The 20,829-nt window shown below is 42.9% G+C and overlaps 1 protein-coding gene across 1 annotated transcript in view; it reads right to left on the bottom strand.

Annotated features, from left to right (window-relative positions):
* Positions 1–11,501: 11,501 nt before the first annotated feature.
* The window catches only part of LOC140721011 (uncharacterized), a 47,326-nt gene continuing 37,998 nt past the window's right edge, over positions 11,502–20,829 (bottom strand). Inside the window, exons 10-19 of the mRNA XM_073035875.1 lie at positions 14,773–14,803; positions 13,946–14,032; positions 13,620–13,790; positions 13,294–13,464; positions 13,021–13,191; positions 12,722–12,892; positions 12,411–12,581; positions 12,085–12,255; positions 11,781–11,948; positions 11,502–11,618 (exon numbers count right to left, since the gene is read on the bottom strand). Coding sequence (XP_072891976.1) covers positions 11,531–11,618; positions 11,781–11,948; positions 12,085–12,255; positions 12,411–12,581; positions 12,722–12,892; positions 13,021–13,191; positions 13,294–13,464; positions 13,620–13,790; positions 13,946–14,032; positions 14,773–14,803 — 1,400 coding nt within the window. The 3' untranslated portion in view covers positions 11,502–11,530. The remainder of the gene's footprint in view (positions 11,619–11,780; positions 11,949–12,084; positions 12,256–12,410; positions 12,582–12,721; positions 12,893–13,020; positions 13,192–13,293; positions 13,465–13,619; positions 13,791–13,945; positions 14,033–14,772; positions 14,804–20,829) is intronic.

The following is a 20,829-nucleotide window of genomic DNA, read 5'->3' as shown; positions in this document are numbered from 1 at the left end:
TACTCACAGTCCATCGATAGACAAACTCTCCACGGGTTCTTCGCTTTCTGCTGCTGTGTTACTATCGTGCTCTCTCTCGTTTTCAATGGCACTCCCTTTATCCTCTTTTAATCGACTCTGTCCATTTTGAAACATCTGGACCCGGGAATGTCCACAAGTCATTCCTGCCCTTGTGATTGTCAAGATTCTGCGATAGTGCAGAGTAAATCAACCAATGTAACAATCATTGCCCGGTGGTCTACCTTAACTGTTTGACGTGTGCAATCCTTCGTGGATTTTGCCATTGAAGGATGGCCAGGCACACGGTTGATTGAATTTTTGACATATTTGCCAAACCAGTTTTATTCGGAGACTGTGCTGAATTGCAATTGGAGATGGGCGTTATCTGTACAGATGGCCATTTAATGTAAATACATACTTCACTCCATTCTTTAGCTCGTTTCTGAATTTCTTCAGTGCCAGTGTATAGATACAAGTATGGGTGCACACACTGAGTGATTGTAACATGAACCCAAATTGCTGTAGTATATATACAGGAGAACTCAAATATTTGTCCTGATAAAAATAGTTTTGTGGTTGCCATTTCAGGGAACGAACTACAAAGGGTATCCACAATAATATGAAATTAGCTGATATAGCAAACAAAAAAATCATCGATTTTCTGCGTTTTTCCACCTCGTTATCGTTCAGATTATCATTGATATTCCGAAGCCCTCTGCGAATTCTATTTGCGGCAATGATATGTCTTACTGTTAACCCATTGAACACTAGAATTAAACCGATCGGTAACAAGGGTCTAAAAATGCTATCCAGTGTTTCGTATATTTTCCACACGGGTAAAGTACCGTATTCGTGTGTGAATGCGCAACGCCACGGTATGTTGTCAATAATCATGTAAGGCTCTATGGCAAAGTACAAGGGAACACATTTCCCGCAGATCACTATAACCATCATCAAGATCACCACCGTTGCTGTTCTCTCAGTGCAATATCTTTCCTGCAGCTTTCGAGAACATATTGCGATGAAACGATCGAAGGTAAAACTGACTGTAAACCAAACAGAGCAGTCTATTGTTGCAACAACAAAGATATATATCAGAGCGCATACAGGAGTGATGAGCAGGGATCTGGAATAAATGTAGATATTGTTGGTGTGTTGCACTAAAGCAGCAATGATAACCACCATCAGATCCGCTGATGCCATTCCAACCAGGTAACGGGTGATGCATTTGGAGAGTCCGCATTTTCCCCGGGATAGGATCACAATCGCGGCTAAATTAACTACAAGAAATTTGGAGGGAGGGGTGAAAAAAAAGCAGAAACATCGTTAGGTGCAACTGTTTGAATTCCCAATATTTTTTCGATGCTCTGCAGGGTATACATTTTGTGGGAAGTGGGGAGCAGGAATCCAGTCTGTCTGGGCTTCGTCGGTGCACTACCGCGAGTTGACTATAATGGACTGGAGAGACAGTGGGCTGGCGACCTTCCGACAGTTCAGAGCGGCGTCTCATTTCCACAACACACGTAAACGATCAACCGCTCCATAAACAACAGCATTCCCATTACTTGAGGTGAAACATCTGAAGGGATTATATGTAGTGGGAACAAAATGGAATCAATCAGATAGAAAGCACACGTTCTCTTTACCTGCCAGATTGAAGAACAGACCTGCGTCTCGAAAATAGATTGGTGCATCATTTGAAAAAGCTATCGTATTGTTTTTGTAAGGTCAATGTATCTGTATTGACAAAGACTTAGATCTAGAAAACCATGGACCAGTATCGATTCAGAAGTCCGAGCAAGGTGAAATTATGATACTGTTCCAATATCGGCACCAACGTTATTGACAGGAAAAAAATCACACGGAAAAAATATGGAAGATGAAAACAAAGCTATTAGATGCTTGAACCCTTCAGTCCAGAGAGAGAAAAAAATCAGACGAGGGAAGAATTTGTGCTGGCAGAATGTCCGAGCTGTGCAACGAAACAAAAGCAAGACGATGCCTACACAGAGAGTGACCAGATCCAATATCTTACCAGGGACACCTATCGCTACAATTACAGGATAGAAAACGGCCGCGATGTAGTAAATTGCTGGATATCCCATATTCCGGCAGAAGCAGCGTTCAGTTGTACGCTAACTGTTTTTATGCATCGTTGATCGGTTTTACGCATTTATATGCAATTGAGAGCAATTTCACTGAGGCAATTAGTGTGGTTACCACGTCAGTCACATCAGGGACGTCCTACCACACAGAACCTGACATTAATGTTTTTTTTCCTCACACTGTCACTGTGCCATGAATTTGTCTCCTCAAGGGATGCTTCAAGTTAAAGCTGAAATTAATATCACCATTGCCCATTTGATTTCCAAGGCACGTGGATTCAGCTTCTGAAATGCAACATTTTCTGATCAGTTTTATTTTTAACATAGGCTACCAAATGAATAATTAACATCGACAATCAACTTCAAACAGATTTATTTTTTCACATTCAGCCGAGCACATCCACCTGTGACATTGGGGGCGGGACTTTAGCTCGGCAGGTGAAATGGAGTACACCTTATTGAACGGGGAGATAGCATCATTTATTTCCTTCGCTTGTTCGTCATTTCGAAAGGCACAAATAACAACTGATGACATGTATCAAAATAAAACACGCTGCATGTACGTTCTCCTAAGCATATAAAAGAGATCGACAACAATATTCCAGGGACCTTTGATAATAGAAGTTTTCGCGCCCACACTACTTTAACTGCGGTTTGTGGACAGATTGGTGAACGTTCGTTTCTGGATTAGCAGAGAGTGGATGATTGATTGACTGTGACAAGGGTACTATAGGATTCATGCTGGGTCCATTGTTAGTTATCATGTATTTTAATGATTTAGATGTCGATATAGAAAACACTATCAGTAGAATTAAAGATGAACCCTAGATTGGGAGCGTTTTACAGGCAGGAACTCTATCCAAGCGAGCAGCTTGATGTTGACTGGCTGAAAAATGGGTTGACAAATGGCAGATGGAATTTAATACAGACATGTATGGGGTGGTCTCTGAGGAAAGATACAACAGGTTAAGAAGTAGATATTGAATAGGTGGATTTAGTGTGCGGTATTTCAAAAGAGACGCGGGGCTATAGAGCGATAATTCCAGGAAAGCGGCGTCACGGGCAGCTCACTGTGCTGTAATTGAGCTCCAATCACGGTGGCCTTCACAATCAGATCACTGAGCACGGGAGTTGAGACGTTATGTTGCAGCTGTACAACACGTTGGCGAGTTTGTAGATAGAATATTCAGGTTTGTTCCGATCCGCTACCTACAGTTTTGAAAGGTCAATAAGTTTCAAAGTGTGCAGCGATAAATTGAAAGGAAGAGCTCGGTGCCAGAGGACAAGAGTTAGAGGGGTAGGTTGAATAAGGTAAGAATTTATTCCACGGAGAGCAGGAAAATGAATGGAGTTCTTACAGAAGTATATAAAATTGTGAGAGTTACAGACTGGGTGAATGCCCGGTGATTTTCCCCATCCTCTGAGTGAATCTACAACTGGAGTTCATAGGTATGGGATGAAAGGTGAAATATGCAAGAGGGATATGTGGTAAATCCTATTCACTGCGAGCGTCGAGCGTGTGTGGAAGGAAGTGTGTGCGAATGTGGTGGTTGCAGATTCAAAGATATCATTTCAGTGAAGGTTGCGTAGGTACGAGGATGAGAGACGGACAGAGGGTGCAGATAAATGGGACGAGGTGGAAGATCACAGCGGGATGGTCTGAATGGGCGGAAGAAACTATTTCTCTGATTTAATCTATCAGTTCATGACTGTCTCTTTTCAATATCCCCAGTGTCTTTTCATTTTCCTCACCAATCTGAGTCTGCGCAGAACATATTCTGTGACTATTGTGGTACTGTACCGATGGGAGATCGTCGACCTATTGGAGGGAAGGAGGGGGGGAGGGGGGAGAGAGAGAGAGAGAGAGAGAGAGAGAGAGAGAGAGAGAGAGAGAGAGAGAGAGAGAGAGAGAGAGAGAGAGAGAGAGAGAGAGAGAGAGAGAGAGAGAGAGAGAGAGAGAGAGAGAGAGGGACTGAGAGACAGATTGACAGATTCATACTGCACTGTCTGCACGGGCCGCTCCACACAGCCGTCTGATTTCTAGCTCTCCTTCACTGACAGTTTCCTTCTCCTACCCACAGGGAAAGACTTCATTCAAATCAGATATTATCTCCTGTCCGGGGACAGGGTACGGAACAGCCGCACCCCTCTCACACATATGGTGTGTTACAGAGCACCGAGAGACCGGAAGCTCATCAGTTCCACAGTCTCAGACAGTAGAGATATTCCGTCCCACAATAAGTCGAAGATTCATACACACATTTCCAATGCAACTGTTAAAGTGAACCACATACAGTCAATCTTTCTATTGTATTCTTTACACAGTGTCCTACAGGCAGGGACAGACCAACCCAGAACCCACATCCCCACCCACGGGGTTGGGATGGACAGCAACAATAGCTTTGGCAGAGTCAGCGTGTGTTTAGAAAAGGATAAACAGATGGAAAATTGTGGACTGAAGAATGTGGTCTGGGTGGAATGTAAGAATTTTTCTGATAAACTCTTGGGATTGCGGTTAATGTACTTCTGTGGACTCAAAAAAAATCAGCAGGTTGAAGGCAGAGAGACGCAATAAATGGGCTGTTTTCGATGTTGAAAGTGGTGACCAGTGGGGTTACACAGCGATCTGACCGAGTCCCCAGCAGTTTTCCCTGCAGGGAAATGCACTCTACGCTGGCCTGACATTCCTCGCACTCCCGATCACCACGTATCCGTGGGCTCCTCCTTATCTGCTACGGTTGGTCTCTCGTTGCTGAAGTGCTATCATCCCGGCGTATTGGGAGCTCCTGATACTTACAGTGTTTCTCATTATTTGAACTTTTGGATCTCCATCCCATTGACTCTCCGTCACCTGAGCTATCTGGGTCACCTTCTCACTAGTCATTGTACAGGAATACAACCAACATAATATCATAGCTCTGCCTACCCCTGCTTTGTTTACTTGTGTTTGTTTTAACTCTGACTGGTCCAGGCTAGTTAAGAGACGATACCAGACAGAATCTAACGAGATTACAGGTTGCTTCTCATTCAGTTGGCTGCCCAGAGGACTCCTATGGAGCCAAATTGAACAATTGCATTCTATATAAAATACTAACGCTCACTAACTAAGTTTGCCGAATTTATGCTGACCGCATTCTTTGTTATTTCATGAAAGAATTATCCCCGATTTTTTCCCCCATTATTTCTGCCTTCCATCGTCGCGGTTGATATAAACTGAGCAATCAGTTATGAGGGTATATTAAATTGGTATTTCAGCAGCATATGTTACTATTCTTATCCACGGATATATTTGAACGTTTATCCCCCAATTCAAAACTTACTCCAAAAGCCTGGGTAGCTGAATAGTTCATTTGCCTTACCAGCGTGTGTGTTAATTGGTTCAGTGTGTTCTGTCCAGTGATGGATTATCTCCCTTGCTTCCTACACAAGACATGTCCAGGCTGCAGTCAAGTGAGGCATTGAGGGCAACTGAGTAACAACATATTCCCACAGATATTCATCTGTACCAGTGCATTGGATCTAGAAATTCTCCCTCATTACTGTGCATAATATAAATTTCAGTCTTCTACTTCTCCTTTGTCAGATCGTATCACCCGTGCCCGTTGAGAAAATACTTAATATTTTTTGTCTTTCACTGAGTGTGTTCTAAGCAGTGATATCACTGTTGACACATTGGTCTGCCGTACTGGCTCTGGAGCAAACTTACTCTGTCTCAGTCATGGTTAACGTCATCGCAACGAAATACAATATTCTCTTCATGTTGAATGAAACCTGTAACACAAAGGGGAATATCTGCTCTTATTTCCAGTGAAAATCGTAAGTTATTTTAAGTCCATATTTTCTATTTTTTTTTCTAGGCCATCCAATCCGGATTCTCAGTTGTCTTTGGACTCAAGGCGTCCATTTTTCCTCACCCAATTTTGTTTCGAAAAAGTGGAGGAGGACAAGCACACGGATATTTTCCTTGCTTTTTGATGATTTAACAAAACTGCCCTTTTTATCAGGATAAGGGAACTGACAATCACCCCATTGATAGAACCTGTCCCAATCTTGTTGGAACAGTTGTTCCACTCTCCAGTCATCCAAGTCAGAGCAGTCATGTACATCCGGTACAGATGGTGATAACATTCCTGTTTCTCCTCCACCAATTTTAGATGGCTAATACAGTACCACCCACATTTTATCTGTGGAAGTCAGTAGTTTGTACACTGATGGACCTGGTTTGTCTATAATTTCAAACAGCCCTGCAAAAGCTTCTATTTAATAATGAACGTTTCTGTATTCTAATCATCACGCTTTGCCCTAAACAATTCAGAAACCAGACTGACCTCTGAGTCAAAGTAGGTTTTCCTCTGTTGTTTCGTCTTACCCTTTTGGTGCGTTGCCACATAACTGGCCTCTTTCATGGACTGTACCATTGTTGTACCCACATTTCTGACACAATCCCTTTGATTTTGTGTTCTGACAAATTTCATTCAAACAACTCCTCTAAACATTTCATGTCCCTTCCAGAGATGTATTTATAATGGGAGTAACCTGTTGAAAATGTTAATGAATTCCATATTATCATCAAATCATAATGCTGTCCCATGTTGTTGCACCATTTCCTTTCCATACTTCCTCCTGATTGCGGTGTACGGAGTTTAGGAAATCACCATTTCATCCCTAAAAATGCCATGACATCTTCCATTACCTGGGCAGTGAAATGTGTGCCTTGATCTGTTTGGATACTCCGAGCTAGACCCAGCAAGTGAATATTTATTTACTCACGTCATAAAGCTATATGGTATATGGTATAAAGCATGGTATATCTGTATCCTCCTGGGGGGCGGGGGGCGGTAAGAAAAATAATTTAATCTATTTGTAAAGTTGTCCAAGGCCCTTCTACCGGTCTGGTGTGTTGAAGGCCTCTTTTTCTTACATTTCTGTGAGGATTAAATTGTGCACAAATCAAGCATGTTTTCACAAAATATCAACATCATCCTTCTTCTTAGGCCACCAGCCCACTTTCTTGATCTTTTCTGGGGTGTGTTTGCAACCCTGGTGTCCCCATGCGTCCTGGTAACAACGGGTCACCTGTTTCCTTCCTTCCTCTGGAACCAAAAGCTTTTATTCATGAAGGACAACTCCATCTTTGTCAGATATCATTGTGTGTGTGTGTGTGTGTGTGTGTGTGTGTGTGTGTGTGTGTGTGTGTGTGTGTGTGTGTGTGTGTGTGTGTGTGTGTGTGTGTGTGTGTGTGTGTGTGTATTTCGTTTCTGTGTATGTGTACACACACAGAGAGAAATAATCCTCCACTTCAGATTCCGAAAGCAACTATTACAAAGACTAACAGCCGTAGGAGTAGAAGTAACATCTTTTTGAAACAAACTTCTAATACCTCTGTTATTCTGTTTTAAAGACGGAGGGAGATATATCTTTCCAACAGCTGTACTGGATGGATCCAACTAATTTAACTACTGAATGTGATGTATTTCTAAAAAACATAATTACACCAGAAGGAATTGCATACAGAACAGCAGCAAATTATTTTGTTCTCAAATAAAGATTCAGTATAACTCAATAAATACAGCTTGAATTAAATAACTGTTTAACAAAATATTATCAAACCAACCCTTATAAAACAAAAAAAAATGTATATACTTATAAGGTATGTTGTGGTTATTCCAGATAAAATAACCATTAGAAGAAGAATTGTGTTTGGAATTCAAAGACTGAGATAAAAGCATCTGTTTATGAAAATGAGATAAACGGAGAAGAACTTTGTCTATTTTGTAATTACATAAAAGAAAAATAAACAACAACCACCAACCTGGGAAAAGACAAAAGAAGGAATACAATTCCATATAGAAGTAGGATTACGTAAAAATTGTTTAACCCAATTAATTTTAGAAGTATTATTAAAACTATCAAAATCAAGAAAATGTAGGACCCCCCCCCCTACATTTGTCATAACTATTCATGGCAACAGATTTTTTTTTAATATAATGAACTTTGTTTTTTTCAATAAAAAAAATTAAGCCATATGGCGTCTATCAATTTACAGATTTTTTAATCGACGTATAAGGGGGGAGTTATATATATATATAAAGCCTGGAAAGGATTTCTGCTTTACAAAGCAAAAACCGGCCTTTCAAATATAAGTCCCTTTGAAGCCACTGGTTTAATCATTTTTTGGTTTTGTCTATAAGAGGTTGAAAATTATCCAAACACCTTAAGTACTCATTTTAGTAGTAGTTATCCTCAAATACGTGACTTTGTCTTTTACTGGAATATTAACAAATATAAACTGAGTACAACCTTTAAGAGGAAAGAATTCACATTTGTGAATAATTAAATAGAGGCCTGAGGATTTGAAAAAGACAGAAATACAATTTAAAGCTAACGAGATTTCAAAAAAAAAACATCATTTAAAAAAAGTACTATCATCTGCAAACTGACTAATCAGAAAATTGGGATTTACCCAATGAAATGTATTTTAGAGGACTAGACTTGATGAATAGGTAAGTAGCTGAGCACATAAAAGAAATAGATAGGGTGAGTTAGGACAACCTTGCTTCACCCCCCCCCCCCCCATTTACATCAAACCTCGGTGAAGTCCCCAACTTCAACTTTTTAGAACTATTACGTTTGTGTACAAAGCCTTAACAGCCTTACAAAATCTTGGACTAAATCAAAATTTACCAAAAGCAGAGAAGATAAACTGATGTTCAATACTGTCAAAAACTTTGTAGAAATCTAAAAACAGTAGAAAACTATCATTTTCAACAAGATGAGAATTATCAATAAGACCTAAAACTAATCTGACTTTATTAGAGATATGAAACCTGACTGTGTTTCATCAATAATAAATGGGAAAAATACTTTCATTCTGTTAGCAAAGTTTGGGGCCACAATTTTATAATCACTATTGACAAGGTAAATATGACGTCAATTATCGATAAATAATTTATCTTTTCTTTGTTTAGGAATTAAAGTAATAAGGCCCTGTGTTAAAGAAGTAGGAATGAATTATTTATCAATACATTCTAAAAACAATTTTAGTAAAAATAAAAGGTGTGAGAAATAATCTTATAAAATTCTGCAGTCAGACTATTCATACCTGGCAACTCATTGTTTTTTTTTTAATTTGAAATGACAGCCTTAACTTCTCCCAAGTTAATAAGAGCCACACACAGGTCTGTACATTGGACAGGTTCCTAAGAATATTAATATCGTTTATGAAATGTAGTGGAGATGCTTCACAATATTTTGATCTTTACTACTTACTATAAAAAGCAGAGCAATGTTTTGATATTTGTTTAGAGTCCTCTGAAATCGCACTATCAATATTATGCTGATGAATGGAATTGTATTGGGCACGCTGTTTTTTTTAGGAACGAAAGAAATAAGCTGTACTTTGTTCACGCTCTTCCAGCCATTGTTTTCTAGATCTCACATACGCACTTTCTGTCTTTATAAGATTAAAATTGTTAAACTGATCCTTTAACAAACCCAGCTCCTCTATATCTCTCCCGGAAAGGTTATCTGGAAAGAATTCACATAAATTTGCAATCTTTGAGATCAATAACTGTACTTCCAATTTTCTTTTCTTTGCTATATCACTACTCTATTTCTATAGAATTTGGCTGATTCAAATTTCAAAAGTTGCCAATTTGTAGAGAAATTGTGGATAGCTTTAAGATCTGTTAAAGGTGAGGGGGAAAATAAAAATGACATTATTATTCCTTAAGGTATCGGATAGTAACCATTAATCTAGTCGAGACATTCATGTAATAGATTTATTAGTCTAAGTATAATTTCTAAATCCAGGAAAGCGTTCCCTCCAAATATCTATGATATTAAACTTCTGAATAAAGCTACTAAAGTTATCATAAGTAGAGAACTGCCTTGGTGGCATCGATCAATATTTTCATCTAATACCATATTAAGGTCTCCTCCCAGAACAATAAATGCATCAGGAAATTTAGAGAGCCAATAATCAAAACGTTTTTCCAAAATCTCAAGTAATCCATCATTATCATTTCTAATATTATGACCATAAATATTAGCAATAATAAGCATTTTACCACAATATTGAACAATCTGAAACAAAAAAAAGTCCATTCGTTTCCGCCTCAGAGTACAAAACATCCCCTTTCAAATTAAACATCAGAATAAGAACACCTGCATAATGTTCAGAACCATGTGAAAACCAAACATCGTTCCCCCGCTGGGATTTCCATAGTTTAATGTCTTCAGTCAGAGAGTGTGACTCTTGGATTAAAAGGAAGTCCACACTTTTATGCTGCTTTAAGAAAAAAAGACTAAAGCCTTACGTATAACAGTGTGTTCAAGTTCCCTGGTATTAAGAGAAAAAAGTGAAAAAGACAGTCTTATGAGAGACTATCTATATACACGAAAAGAATTCTTCATCTCTAATAATAAAAGTTAAAAAACTATCCCAGTCCTATATAAACAAAGACCAGACTCAAATATTGGTAGAGGTAGTAGACCAGCCGCCAGGCCAACATGTTCTGCTCGCATCTCTTTTCCGTCAATGAAAGCTCGGGTCCCAGCAACGAAAGCACACTTACATCTTTTCGAGCCGCCTCCAGCAGCGGCCACAGCTCCTGTCGGGCCACCTGCTCAGCTGCAGTCAGGTCCTCAGCAATCCGCAGGCTCTGCGAGAACAAGTATTCATATTTCTGGCATATTTCCATTCCAGATCCTCATGGTTCTGTTTGAAAATCGAATAATGGTCACCCGAGGATTCTTATCCCCTCTTCTCCTACCGAGACGATGTACACCATCCACGTGTAGTAGAATCTCTTCCTTGGTCTCCGGAACTCCTGCTTGGCATATATGAGTTACTTTATTTTCAATATTTTATCCGTTTGCTCAGGAATGCCGTGGATTCTCAGCTTGCATCTTATCTGATAACGCTCGGCCTCAGCTCCAAAGTCTCAATTCTCTTTTCGTGGTCCGTGCAAGTCCCTTTAATCTGAACGATATCAGACTTCGGGGTGTACACCTCTTCAAAATAGTCGAGGGATTTCTTCATGTCATCATTGGTGCGCAGACTGAAACCCGCCGTGCTCGCTTAATTCCCCGGGTCCATCGTGGAGAGTCTCGAACGCGAACATCCGGCGGAATCAGCGCCGCTGGACAGGAGGCCGAAGTACGTCACTGCGGATATGCGGTCGCTTCCGATGTCGCGGGGCCCAAGACTGGAGCAGGTTCCAGTAAAACCCTTGGTCATTAAACCTGGCGTGCAGCCATTAAATGGGAGTGCGGGAGTTAAATGGAAGGAGGGATTTAAATGGGAGGGCCGGAGTTAAAGCGGAGGATTGAGTTAAAGGGGAGGGCGAGAGTTAAATGGGGGGGGGGGGAATTGATCAAAATGTCCCCATCCTGCGGGCGAGGATGTTCACACATTCAGATGTTCATAGATCCACTCTCAGTCCGGATCTGGATTCCTGCAGAGATCTCAATTCCTTCTTCCCGGTCCCACCGAACCAATTTCCCCACAGCCTGAAACAGATGGAAGAATAAAGATGAAATAAACAGATTACGCAACAGTGTCAGTAACAGGGGTCTGGGGTTAATGTTTCAACAGCACTCAGACAAATGTCAGTGGAAAACCTGCGGATCCGCTGATAATTTATCACATTGAACATGAACACAAACACTCACCCAATCCGTTCCAGACTCGGGAGGGTCAGTACGAGGCGGCAGAGAACGGAGACAGATCGGTCTGTCAGTAAGTTTGATCTCAGTTCGAGCTCCGTCAGTGATGGATTTGTATTGAGAGCGGAAGCGAGATTTCTGGCACCAGAATCTGTGAGATCAACCATCGCCAACCTGGAGATGAGAGAGAGTGAGAGTGAAGGACACAGAGAGACAGGAGACGGTTTATCAGAAACACAATTACTAATCAAATTAATGTTCAGTGTCACACAGTGACTGCAAACACAATCTTTCACAGTCTGGTACTTACCACAGTTTCTGTATTTTACACTCCGTGTTCCTCAGAGCCGCAGACAGCTTTTTCACTCCTGAATCTCCCAGTTTATTACGACTCAGGTCCAGCTCCGTCAGTGATGTGTTTGTACTGAGAACGGAGACGAGATCCTCGGCACCAGAATCTGTGAGATCGACCATCGCTAGCCTGGAGATGAGAGAGAGTGAGGGTGAAAGACACAGAGAGACAGGAGACGGTACAAATCCCCAGTGTATATCGGTATCAAAATTACTGATCACATTAGTGTTCAGTGTCTTACACCCGGTGACTGTTAACACAATCTCCCACTGTCTAGTACTTACTTCAATTTCCGTATTTTACACTCCGGGTTCCTCAGAGCCGCAGACAGCTGTTTCACTCCTGAATCTCCAAGTTTATTATAACTCAGGTCCAGCTTCGTCAGTGATGGCTTTGTACTGAGAGCGGAGGCGAGATCCTCGGCACCAGAATCTGTGAGACCGACCATCGCCAACCTGGAGATGAGAGCGAGTGAGAGTGAAGAACACAGAGAGACAGGAGACGGTTTATCAGTAACACAATTACTAATCAAATTAATGTTGAGTGTCAGACACACAGTGACTGCAAACATAATCTTCCACAGTCTGGTACTTACCACAGTTTCTGTATTTTACACTCCGTGTTCCTCAGAGCCGCAGACAGCACTTTCACTCCTGAATCTCCCAGTTTATTACGACTCAGGTCCAGCTCCATCAGTGATGGGTTTGTACTGAGAGCGGAGACGAGATCCTCGGCACCAGAATCTGTGAGATCGACCATCGCCAGCCTGGAGATGAGAGAGAGAGAGAGGGTGAAGGTCACAGAGAGACAGGAGACGGTGCAAATCCCCAGTGTTCATCAGTAACACAATTACCGACTGCCTGTAAACACAATCTCTTACCGTCTGGTACTTACTCGAGTTTCTGTATTTTACACTCTGTTTTCCTCAGAGCGTCAGACACCAGTTTCACTCCTGAATCTCCCAGTTTATTAATGCTCAGGTCCAGCTTCGTCAGTGATGGGTTTGTACTGAGAATGGAGACGAGATCCTCAGCACCAGAATCAGTGAGCTCAACATTGTGCAGCCTGGATATGAGAGAGAGAGAGGGTGAAGGACACAGAGAGACAGGAGACGGTACAAACCCCCAGTGTTTAGCAGTAGCACAATTACCACAGTTTGGCACTTACCAGAGTTTCTGTATTTTACATCCCGAGATACTCAGAGCCGCAGACACCAGTTTCACTCCTGAATCTTCCAGTTTATTATCGCTCAGACTCAGCTCCGTAAGTAATGGGTTTGTAATGAGAGCGGTGGCGAGATCTTCAGCACCGGAAGCCGTGAGACCGACCTCGATCAGCCTGGAGATGAGAGAGAGTGGGGCTGAAGGACACAGAGAGACAGGAGACGGTACAAATCCCCAGTGTTTATCAGTAACACAATTACTGATCACATTAATGTTCAGTGTCAGACACCCAGTGACTGCTAACACAATCTCCCACAGTCTGGTACTTACTTCAGTTTCCGTATTTTACATCCCGAGATCGTCAGAGCCGCAGACAGCTGTTTCACTCCTGAATCTCCAAGTTTATTATAACTCAGGTCCAGCTCCGTCACTGATGGTTTTGAACTGAGAGCGGAGGCGAGATCCTCGGCACCAGAATCTGTGAGACCGACATTGAACAGCCTGGAGACGAGAGAGAGTGAGGGTGAAGGACACAGAGGGACAGGAGACGGTACAAACCCCCAGTGTTTAACAGTATCACAATTACTGATCACATTAATGTTCAGTGTCAGACACCCAGTGACTGTAAACACAATCTCCCACAGTCTGGTACTTACCCCAGTTTCTGTATTTTACACGTTGGGTTCCTCAGAGCCGCAGACACCGGTTTCACTCCTGAATCTCCAAGGTCATTCCCACCGAGACTAAACACAAACAGACAAATTGACGAACAAAGTGATTCAAACCGTAGGTCTGAGGAAATCTTTCTCACGATATTTCAGGAAACATTACACCCTTCAGTAAATCACTGATCGGAGTTCCCATCACTGTCAATGTCGCTCACTGCATAGCTCCAGGGTATTCACCGAATGTCGGCAATTTAGTCTGTCGGTGTGACCCTGTAAACACAACACATTCTGTCTCATTTCCCAACGGTCAGAAAAGTGTTCCTGACGTGAGAGGATCAGAAGGGGCAGGGCCGAAGTGTGGGAGGAAGTCCCACAGTGAGGAAGATCTGTTGAGGGAAAGTGTCAGTGGGAGATGGTGGATGTGAACACACCTAAGGCATAGGAAGACAAATCCTGTAGGAGGGTGATTGAGGAAGAGAGATTCCAGAGGAGGAAGGAGGAGAGATCCCAGAGGAGGAAGAGGGTTGGGGAATAGATATCCGATGGGAGTATACCAATGGGAACAGCGAATCCAACAAGACAAGGGATTTCAGAAATATTGCAGGGACGGGTTGGTCTGAAATGTGGCACCCAACCGGGAGAGGAGATGCCTGTTTGCCGTCTGGGTATATGATAGTGAGCACAGCCACAGGGGCGAACTGATGGTGATAGTCACACACGGGGAAGGGCAGGGGAGGGCAATCTCACAATGGTATTTCTTTCCTTTCCACCGAGACAGTCTGCTGACGGGTAGAGGGTGTGAACCTCTGACCCACCTGCTGCAGTCACGGCCATTGCTGTGATGTACTACCATTAAAGAAATGGCCATTGTTCACTGATCCAAAGACTTCAACATCCCTTCACAAGGAACCACAGAAACGTCCCGTCCTTGGGGAATTACTGACCGATCCCCTGAGCATTTTTCACAATTCTTCACAATCTGATTTACTACAGTTTTACCCAAAACACAATGGAACAGTTTCACAGTTCAGAGTGAGAGATAAATCAAGTTACCTCAACTCCTGGCACTTGTGCAGCCCGGGTCCCAACCGCTGGATTTCTTTACACTGAATGTTGCATTTCACCAGGTCGAGGTGTTTTATTGCATCACAGAGTCCGATGACATAAGACAGGACCGCGCAGTCAGTCGGGGTTAGTGTCATTCCACAGAATGAAAATGTTTCCACAGATTTCAGTGCGACCTGAGCCAGTCCACGATTCTGAGACTCAAACAGGTAGTACAATGTGTTCAAGAGGCTCCTTTTACCAGCGTACCTCCTGTTTTCACTCTGGCGTTTAACCTCCTCCTTCACCCAGTCAATCACCCGGCAGGTTGTTTCATGAGGAAATGGACCCAGAAACTCCTCCAGGCCCCGAGCTGTCATTGGGGAAGAGAGACCAGCAACAAAACGGAGAAATACCTCAAACTGCCCATCTGTCGTGTTGTGGGCTTCAGTGAGGAATTTCAGGATATCTCCGGGATGTGGATTCAAGAATTGTGCGACAGCTGCTACAAACTCTTGGATGGTGAGGTGTGGGAATGTGTACACCACGCACCGGGCAGAATCCTCTCTCTCCAAAAGCTCCATCAGGAACCCGGACAGGAACTGGGAAGGCTTCAGATCGTCGTTGATCAAATCTCCATCTGTAAACACAATCTTCTTCTCGGACACTCCTCTGAAGGCCATCTGACCAACCCTGAGCAACACATCACGGGGGTTCTCGATCTCTCTGCCGTGGCTTTTCAGGATATTGCAAATATAGTAGGAGTACAGTTGCGTGATGGTCCTGGGAATTCGCTGTGGGTCCCCGTCTCTTTGTGTGAAGAAGGGGCCCAGTGCCAGAGCGAGGATACAGCAGTAGGAGGGGTTGTAGCTCATGGAGTACAGGATCTCATTCTCCTTCATGTATTTGAAAACATCTTCCGCCACCGTCTGATCTTCAAAATGCCTGATGAAATATTCCTTCCGTTCCTCACCAACAAATCCCAGGATTTCAGCCCGGACACTTATCTCTGCCTTTTCCAGTAAATGTAACGTAGTGGGGCGGGTGGTCACCAGCACTGAACACCCTGGGAGCAGCTTGCCCTGGATTAAACTGTACACAATGTCGGACACTTCACACCACCACTCGGGATCTAGGCACTCGTGCTTGCGTTCTGTATCTCTCCAACTGTCGGCAAAATCGATTCTGTGTTTGAATTCATCCAAACCATCGAATATAAACAGCAATCCCTCTGGGTTCTTCCAGACCTCTCTCAGGAAATTCCCAAAGTAATTATACTGATCCAGAATCATTTCTCTCAGGTTTATTCTGCAATTAATGAAGTTTAAATCCCGGAATTTGAAACTGAAGACGAACTGGAACTGTTGGTATATTTTCCCCGTGGCCCAGTCGTAAACAATCTTTTGTACCATTGTTGTCTTCCCGATCCCTGCAACTCCGGCCACAGCTGCGGACCTCCCAGATTTGTATTTACTCTGGGAAAAGCTGCTCCGGAACAATTGTTCAGTCCGGATGTTTTCCAGCTCACCGTGAAACTGTTCCTCTCTCAACTCCTCGCGGTCTCTGCCTCTGGCCAGCAGCTCATGTTCCACCAGTGTCCGATCTCGAACAGTAGAAATGACCGTGAGCTCAGCGTATCGATCAAACAGCTGGAAAACCTTCTCCTTCTCCCTCATCAGGATCGTGTTCACTCTCAGTGTTTCAGTTTGTGCCCGCAGAGTCTCCTTGTGTTTCTGTTGAACATCTTCCATGGGAACAGACAGTGGACAAACTGTTAGATGCCTCAACTCAGAATTCAATACTTAAGTACTCAGGAATTAGCTCAAAGCTATTGCATTAATTGAATTCGTCAACGGATGCTCGTTCAATGAAGTAAATTCGATTAATAGACTCCAGACTGGACAGATAGACTTGGTCTAGATAAACACCAGATCACCATATTGCCATCTTATTGTGCTTTGAAGGTCAATACTCCCCTGGTAGTTTACTGACCCCCGACTGTGCCGTACTGAACAAACTACCACTACTACCACAGCTAAAATTTTTCCTGTGGAAGAACTTTGAAAGCCCAGTGTTGATGTGGTGTATGGAAGTGGAGAAAGGGGTAGTGGGTATTCTGTCAAAGGAACAGGTCTGGGAATCACAGCTCCCCGTCCCACCGTCACTGATTCTAAATGCAATGTATATTTGTTGAACAGCACGTGCACTGTGGGTGGGATTTTTTTTGGGGGGTGAAAATGTCAATGTCTTGTTCAGGAGATTGAGACAGTCAGCATTTTCACATAAAATGGAGATAAGACACCTCTTCCCGGTCAGCACAGATGCTGTTCAGCTCACTGAGTTCCTTCAGAAAATTGTTTGAGACGGCAGATCCGCAGTCCTGTGTCTCTTAAAGAGTCTGCGTTGCAAATACTCAACAAGTTCAATATTGAAGATAAACAAGTGTAAAGGAAAAGGAAATGATTGTTATTCCGGAGCTGGTGTAGCACAACAAAAATCTCAGATAAAGTAAGCAGTAGAAAACACAATAAATATAAATTCATACGATACAGGAGTCTCTCTGACCTCAGGTGGTTCTGACAGAAAAAAATAAAACCGTGCTGGTGGTTAGGTGGGGGTTGTGAGTTGTGGAGGCGTGGTTTAGTCATTGGAGGTGTTGATCACTCTTACTGCTTGAGGAAAGTAACTCATTTTGAGTTAGGTGGTCCTGCGATGGATGCTACGTAACTTCCTCCCTCATGGGAGAGGGGCACACAGCTCATAGACAGGATATAACGGATCCTTCCTGATGCTGATGACCCTTTGCCGGAGGCTTTCTGTATATACGTCCTTGATGGAAGGTAATCTGGGGATGCCCGTGATACGTTGGGCAGTTTGACTATCTGTTGTAGAGCCTTCCAGTCCGTCACAGTTATGCAGCATGTTGGAAGCTGTAGAAGGACGATAGTGTAGATGTGAGTACAGGTCAGGCAACGTCTGTGGAAAGGGAAGAAAGGGGAAATTCTACCGGTCAACGCAAGCAAAACTTTGGTGGAACACAGCGGGTCAGGCAGCAGCTATAAGGAGAAGCACTGTCGAAGTTTCGGGCCGAGACCCTTCGTCGGACTAACTGAATGGAAAGATAGTAAGAGATTTGAAAGTAAGAGGGGGAGGGGAAAATGCAAAATGTTAGGCGATGGCCGGACGGGTTGGTGAAGCTGAGAGCCGGAAAGATTGGCAAAAGGGATACAGAGCTGGAGAAGGGAAAGGATCATGGGACGGGAGGCCTAGGGAGAAAGAAAGGGGTAGGGGAGCACCAGAGGGAGATGGAGAACAGGCAGAGTGATGGGCAGAGAGAGAAAGAGAAAAAAAGGTTGAGGGGGGAAATCGAAATATATCAGGGATGAGATAGGAAGGGGAAAAGGGGCATTAACGGAAGTTAGAGACGTCAATGTTCATGCCATCAGGTTGGAAGCTACCCAGCCGGTATATAAGGTGTTGTATCTAAGATATAGACATATCAGAATGGGAATGGGACGTGGAATCAAAATGTGTGGCCACTGGGAGATCCTGCTTTCTCTGGCGGACAGAGCGTAGATGTTCAGCGAAGCGGTCTCCAAGTCTGCTACTTTAAATAAAAGTTTGTAAACCGTGCTGTTTACAGGCCGGGTGGTAAACAAGAGAGCAGAGACCGAGGAATTTCGGTAGCAGATGATTCAGGATTTCAGCTGTCACAGGACCTACCTGGAATGTAGAACAGCGTAGGAATGGGCGCTTCGACACACAACGCTGTTATCAGTATTATGTCAGAATAAAGTCACTCCACCTGCATCCGGTGGTAATTATTCATTCCCTGACTGTTAACGTGCCTGGCTAAAATATTAACATCTGTCTGTAGCACCACCCCTGGCAGCATATTGCAGGCACCCACCACTCTATGGAAAAAAACACTGGACATCTTTCGGCCAAATCAATAAACACTATTACCTGATATATATACCGAAAACACCCTGACTATCTTCACCTCTCAATTTTACAGCTCAATATATGGTCTCCATTCAACACTTCACACTTAAAATAAAAGAATTCAAGTTCGTCTACACACTCAGACAGACAGACAGACAGACAGACAGACATACTTTATTGATCCCGTGGGAAATTGGGTTTCGTTACAGCCGCACCAACCAGGAATAGTGAAGAAATATAGCAATATAAAACCATAAATAATTAAATAATAATAAGTTAATCATGCCAAGTGGAAATAAGTTCAGGACCAGACTATTGGCTCAGGGTGTCTGACACTCCGAGGGAGGAGTTGAAAAGTTTGATGGCCACAGGCAGGAATGACTTCCTCTGACGCTCGGTGTTAAATCTCGGTGGAATGAGTCTCTGGCTGAATGTACTCCTGTGCCTAACCAGTACTTTATGGACTCCTTAAAGTTAATGCTCTCTGCTCTAGAATATGAGCTGTATTGCTCTTCAGCACCCAGTGAGACCTTCACACCTTTCCTGTAATGGGGGACAAAATTGCAAAAATACTCCATGTGCAGCCAGACACAAGTTTTATACAGATGCGACATAAGATTCATATTCAATGAGCTATGGACATGGACATCAAGATCGCTTTAGACATGAAAGATGTAAAGGTCGTGACCTTTGCTCGATACTTCTCCCACACATTTGATCTCCTGAATTGCAACAACTCACTCTTCTCTGGGTTGAACTCCATCTATTATTTCCCCATCCGCATCTGCAACTGATCTATATCCTGATGGAGTCTTTCACCCTCTTCACTCTGCACAACTCAGTGTCTCATTTCAGCATCATAAATCTTATGTTTCCCTTGGACTAAATTTACAACATCTCTCGTCAAAATCCACAGGTGCTGCCATCGTTGATTTTAATACATTTTAATCTATGCCCCAAAATCTGATCAGCTGATATTCAGTTGATCCCACATTCCTGATGGTTGTATCTCAACCACGGTTTCGGTAGCGCATCAGATTCTGCAATTACGTTAGTGAATATGCACGTGTCAGCTTATAATTATTTCATTGTGATAGTATTTAACTCCATTCATTCCGTCGTAGTATTTGTCGAGACATGGACACAACAACAATTCGGTCTGTGAGTTCCGGCTTGTCTGAGAAACTGGACTGTCGAGTTAACTGACTCTGAAGACTAGCGATATTTGTTTCATTCTTAGTTATTCTTTTCAAGGACAATGTAGCTTCGTTTTCCATTTGAATGTTTAACAGCCCCTTTTCGCCTGGCGTTCATTGATTTATTCTCCCTGTAACAGTAAGACCGCATTTGGAGTATTGTGTGCAGTTTTGGTCACCAAATTACAGGAAGGATATTAATAAGGTTGAAAGAGTGCCAACAAGGTTTACAAGGATGTTGCCGGGACTTTGTTGATTGTTTTAGATAGAGTGAATGTTGGCAGGCTTTTTCCACTGAGGCCAGGGGGGAAAAAACAGAGGTCATGGGTTAAGGGTGAAGGGGGAAAAGTTTAACGGAAACATTGGGGGAGTGGCTTCTTTACGCAGAGAGTGGTGGGAGTGTGGAATGAGCTGCCAGATGAAGTGGTGAATGCGGGCTCACTTTTGACATTTAGGAAAACTTGGACAGGTATATGGATGAGAGGGGTTTGGAGGGATATGGCCCAAGTGCAGGTCGGGGGACTAGGCAAAAAAAATGGTTTGGCACATCCAAGAAGGGACAAAAGGCCTGTTTCTGTGCTGTTCTGTTCTATGGTTCTAACACTGTTCGCATTAAAATCAGTGAACTATTGAGCTGCTTCAATGTATTTCACTCCGCATTTGGGCCATATCTGAAACTGCTGATAG

Source organism: Hemitrygon akajei, unplaced genomic scaffold (genome assembly GCF_048418815.1).
Source record: "Hemitrygon akajei unplaced genomic scaffold, sHemAka1.3 Scf000049, whole genome shotgun sequence".
In the NCBI taxonomy this organism is placed as follows: Eukaryota; Metazoa; Chordata; class Chondrichthyes; order Myliobatiformes; family Dasyatidae; genus Hemitrygon; species Hemitrygon akajei.
This window is presented reverse-complemented; position numbering and strand designations above follow the sequence as displayed.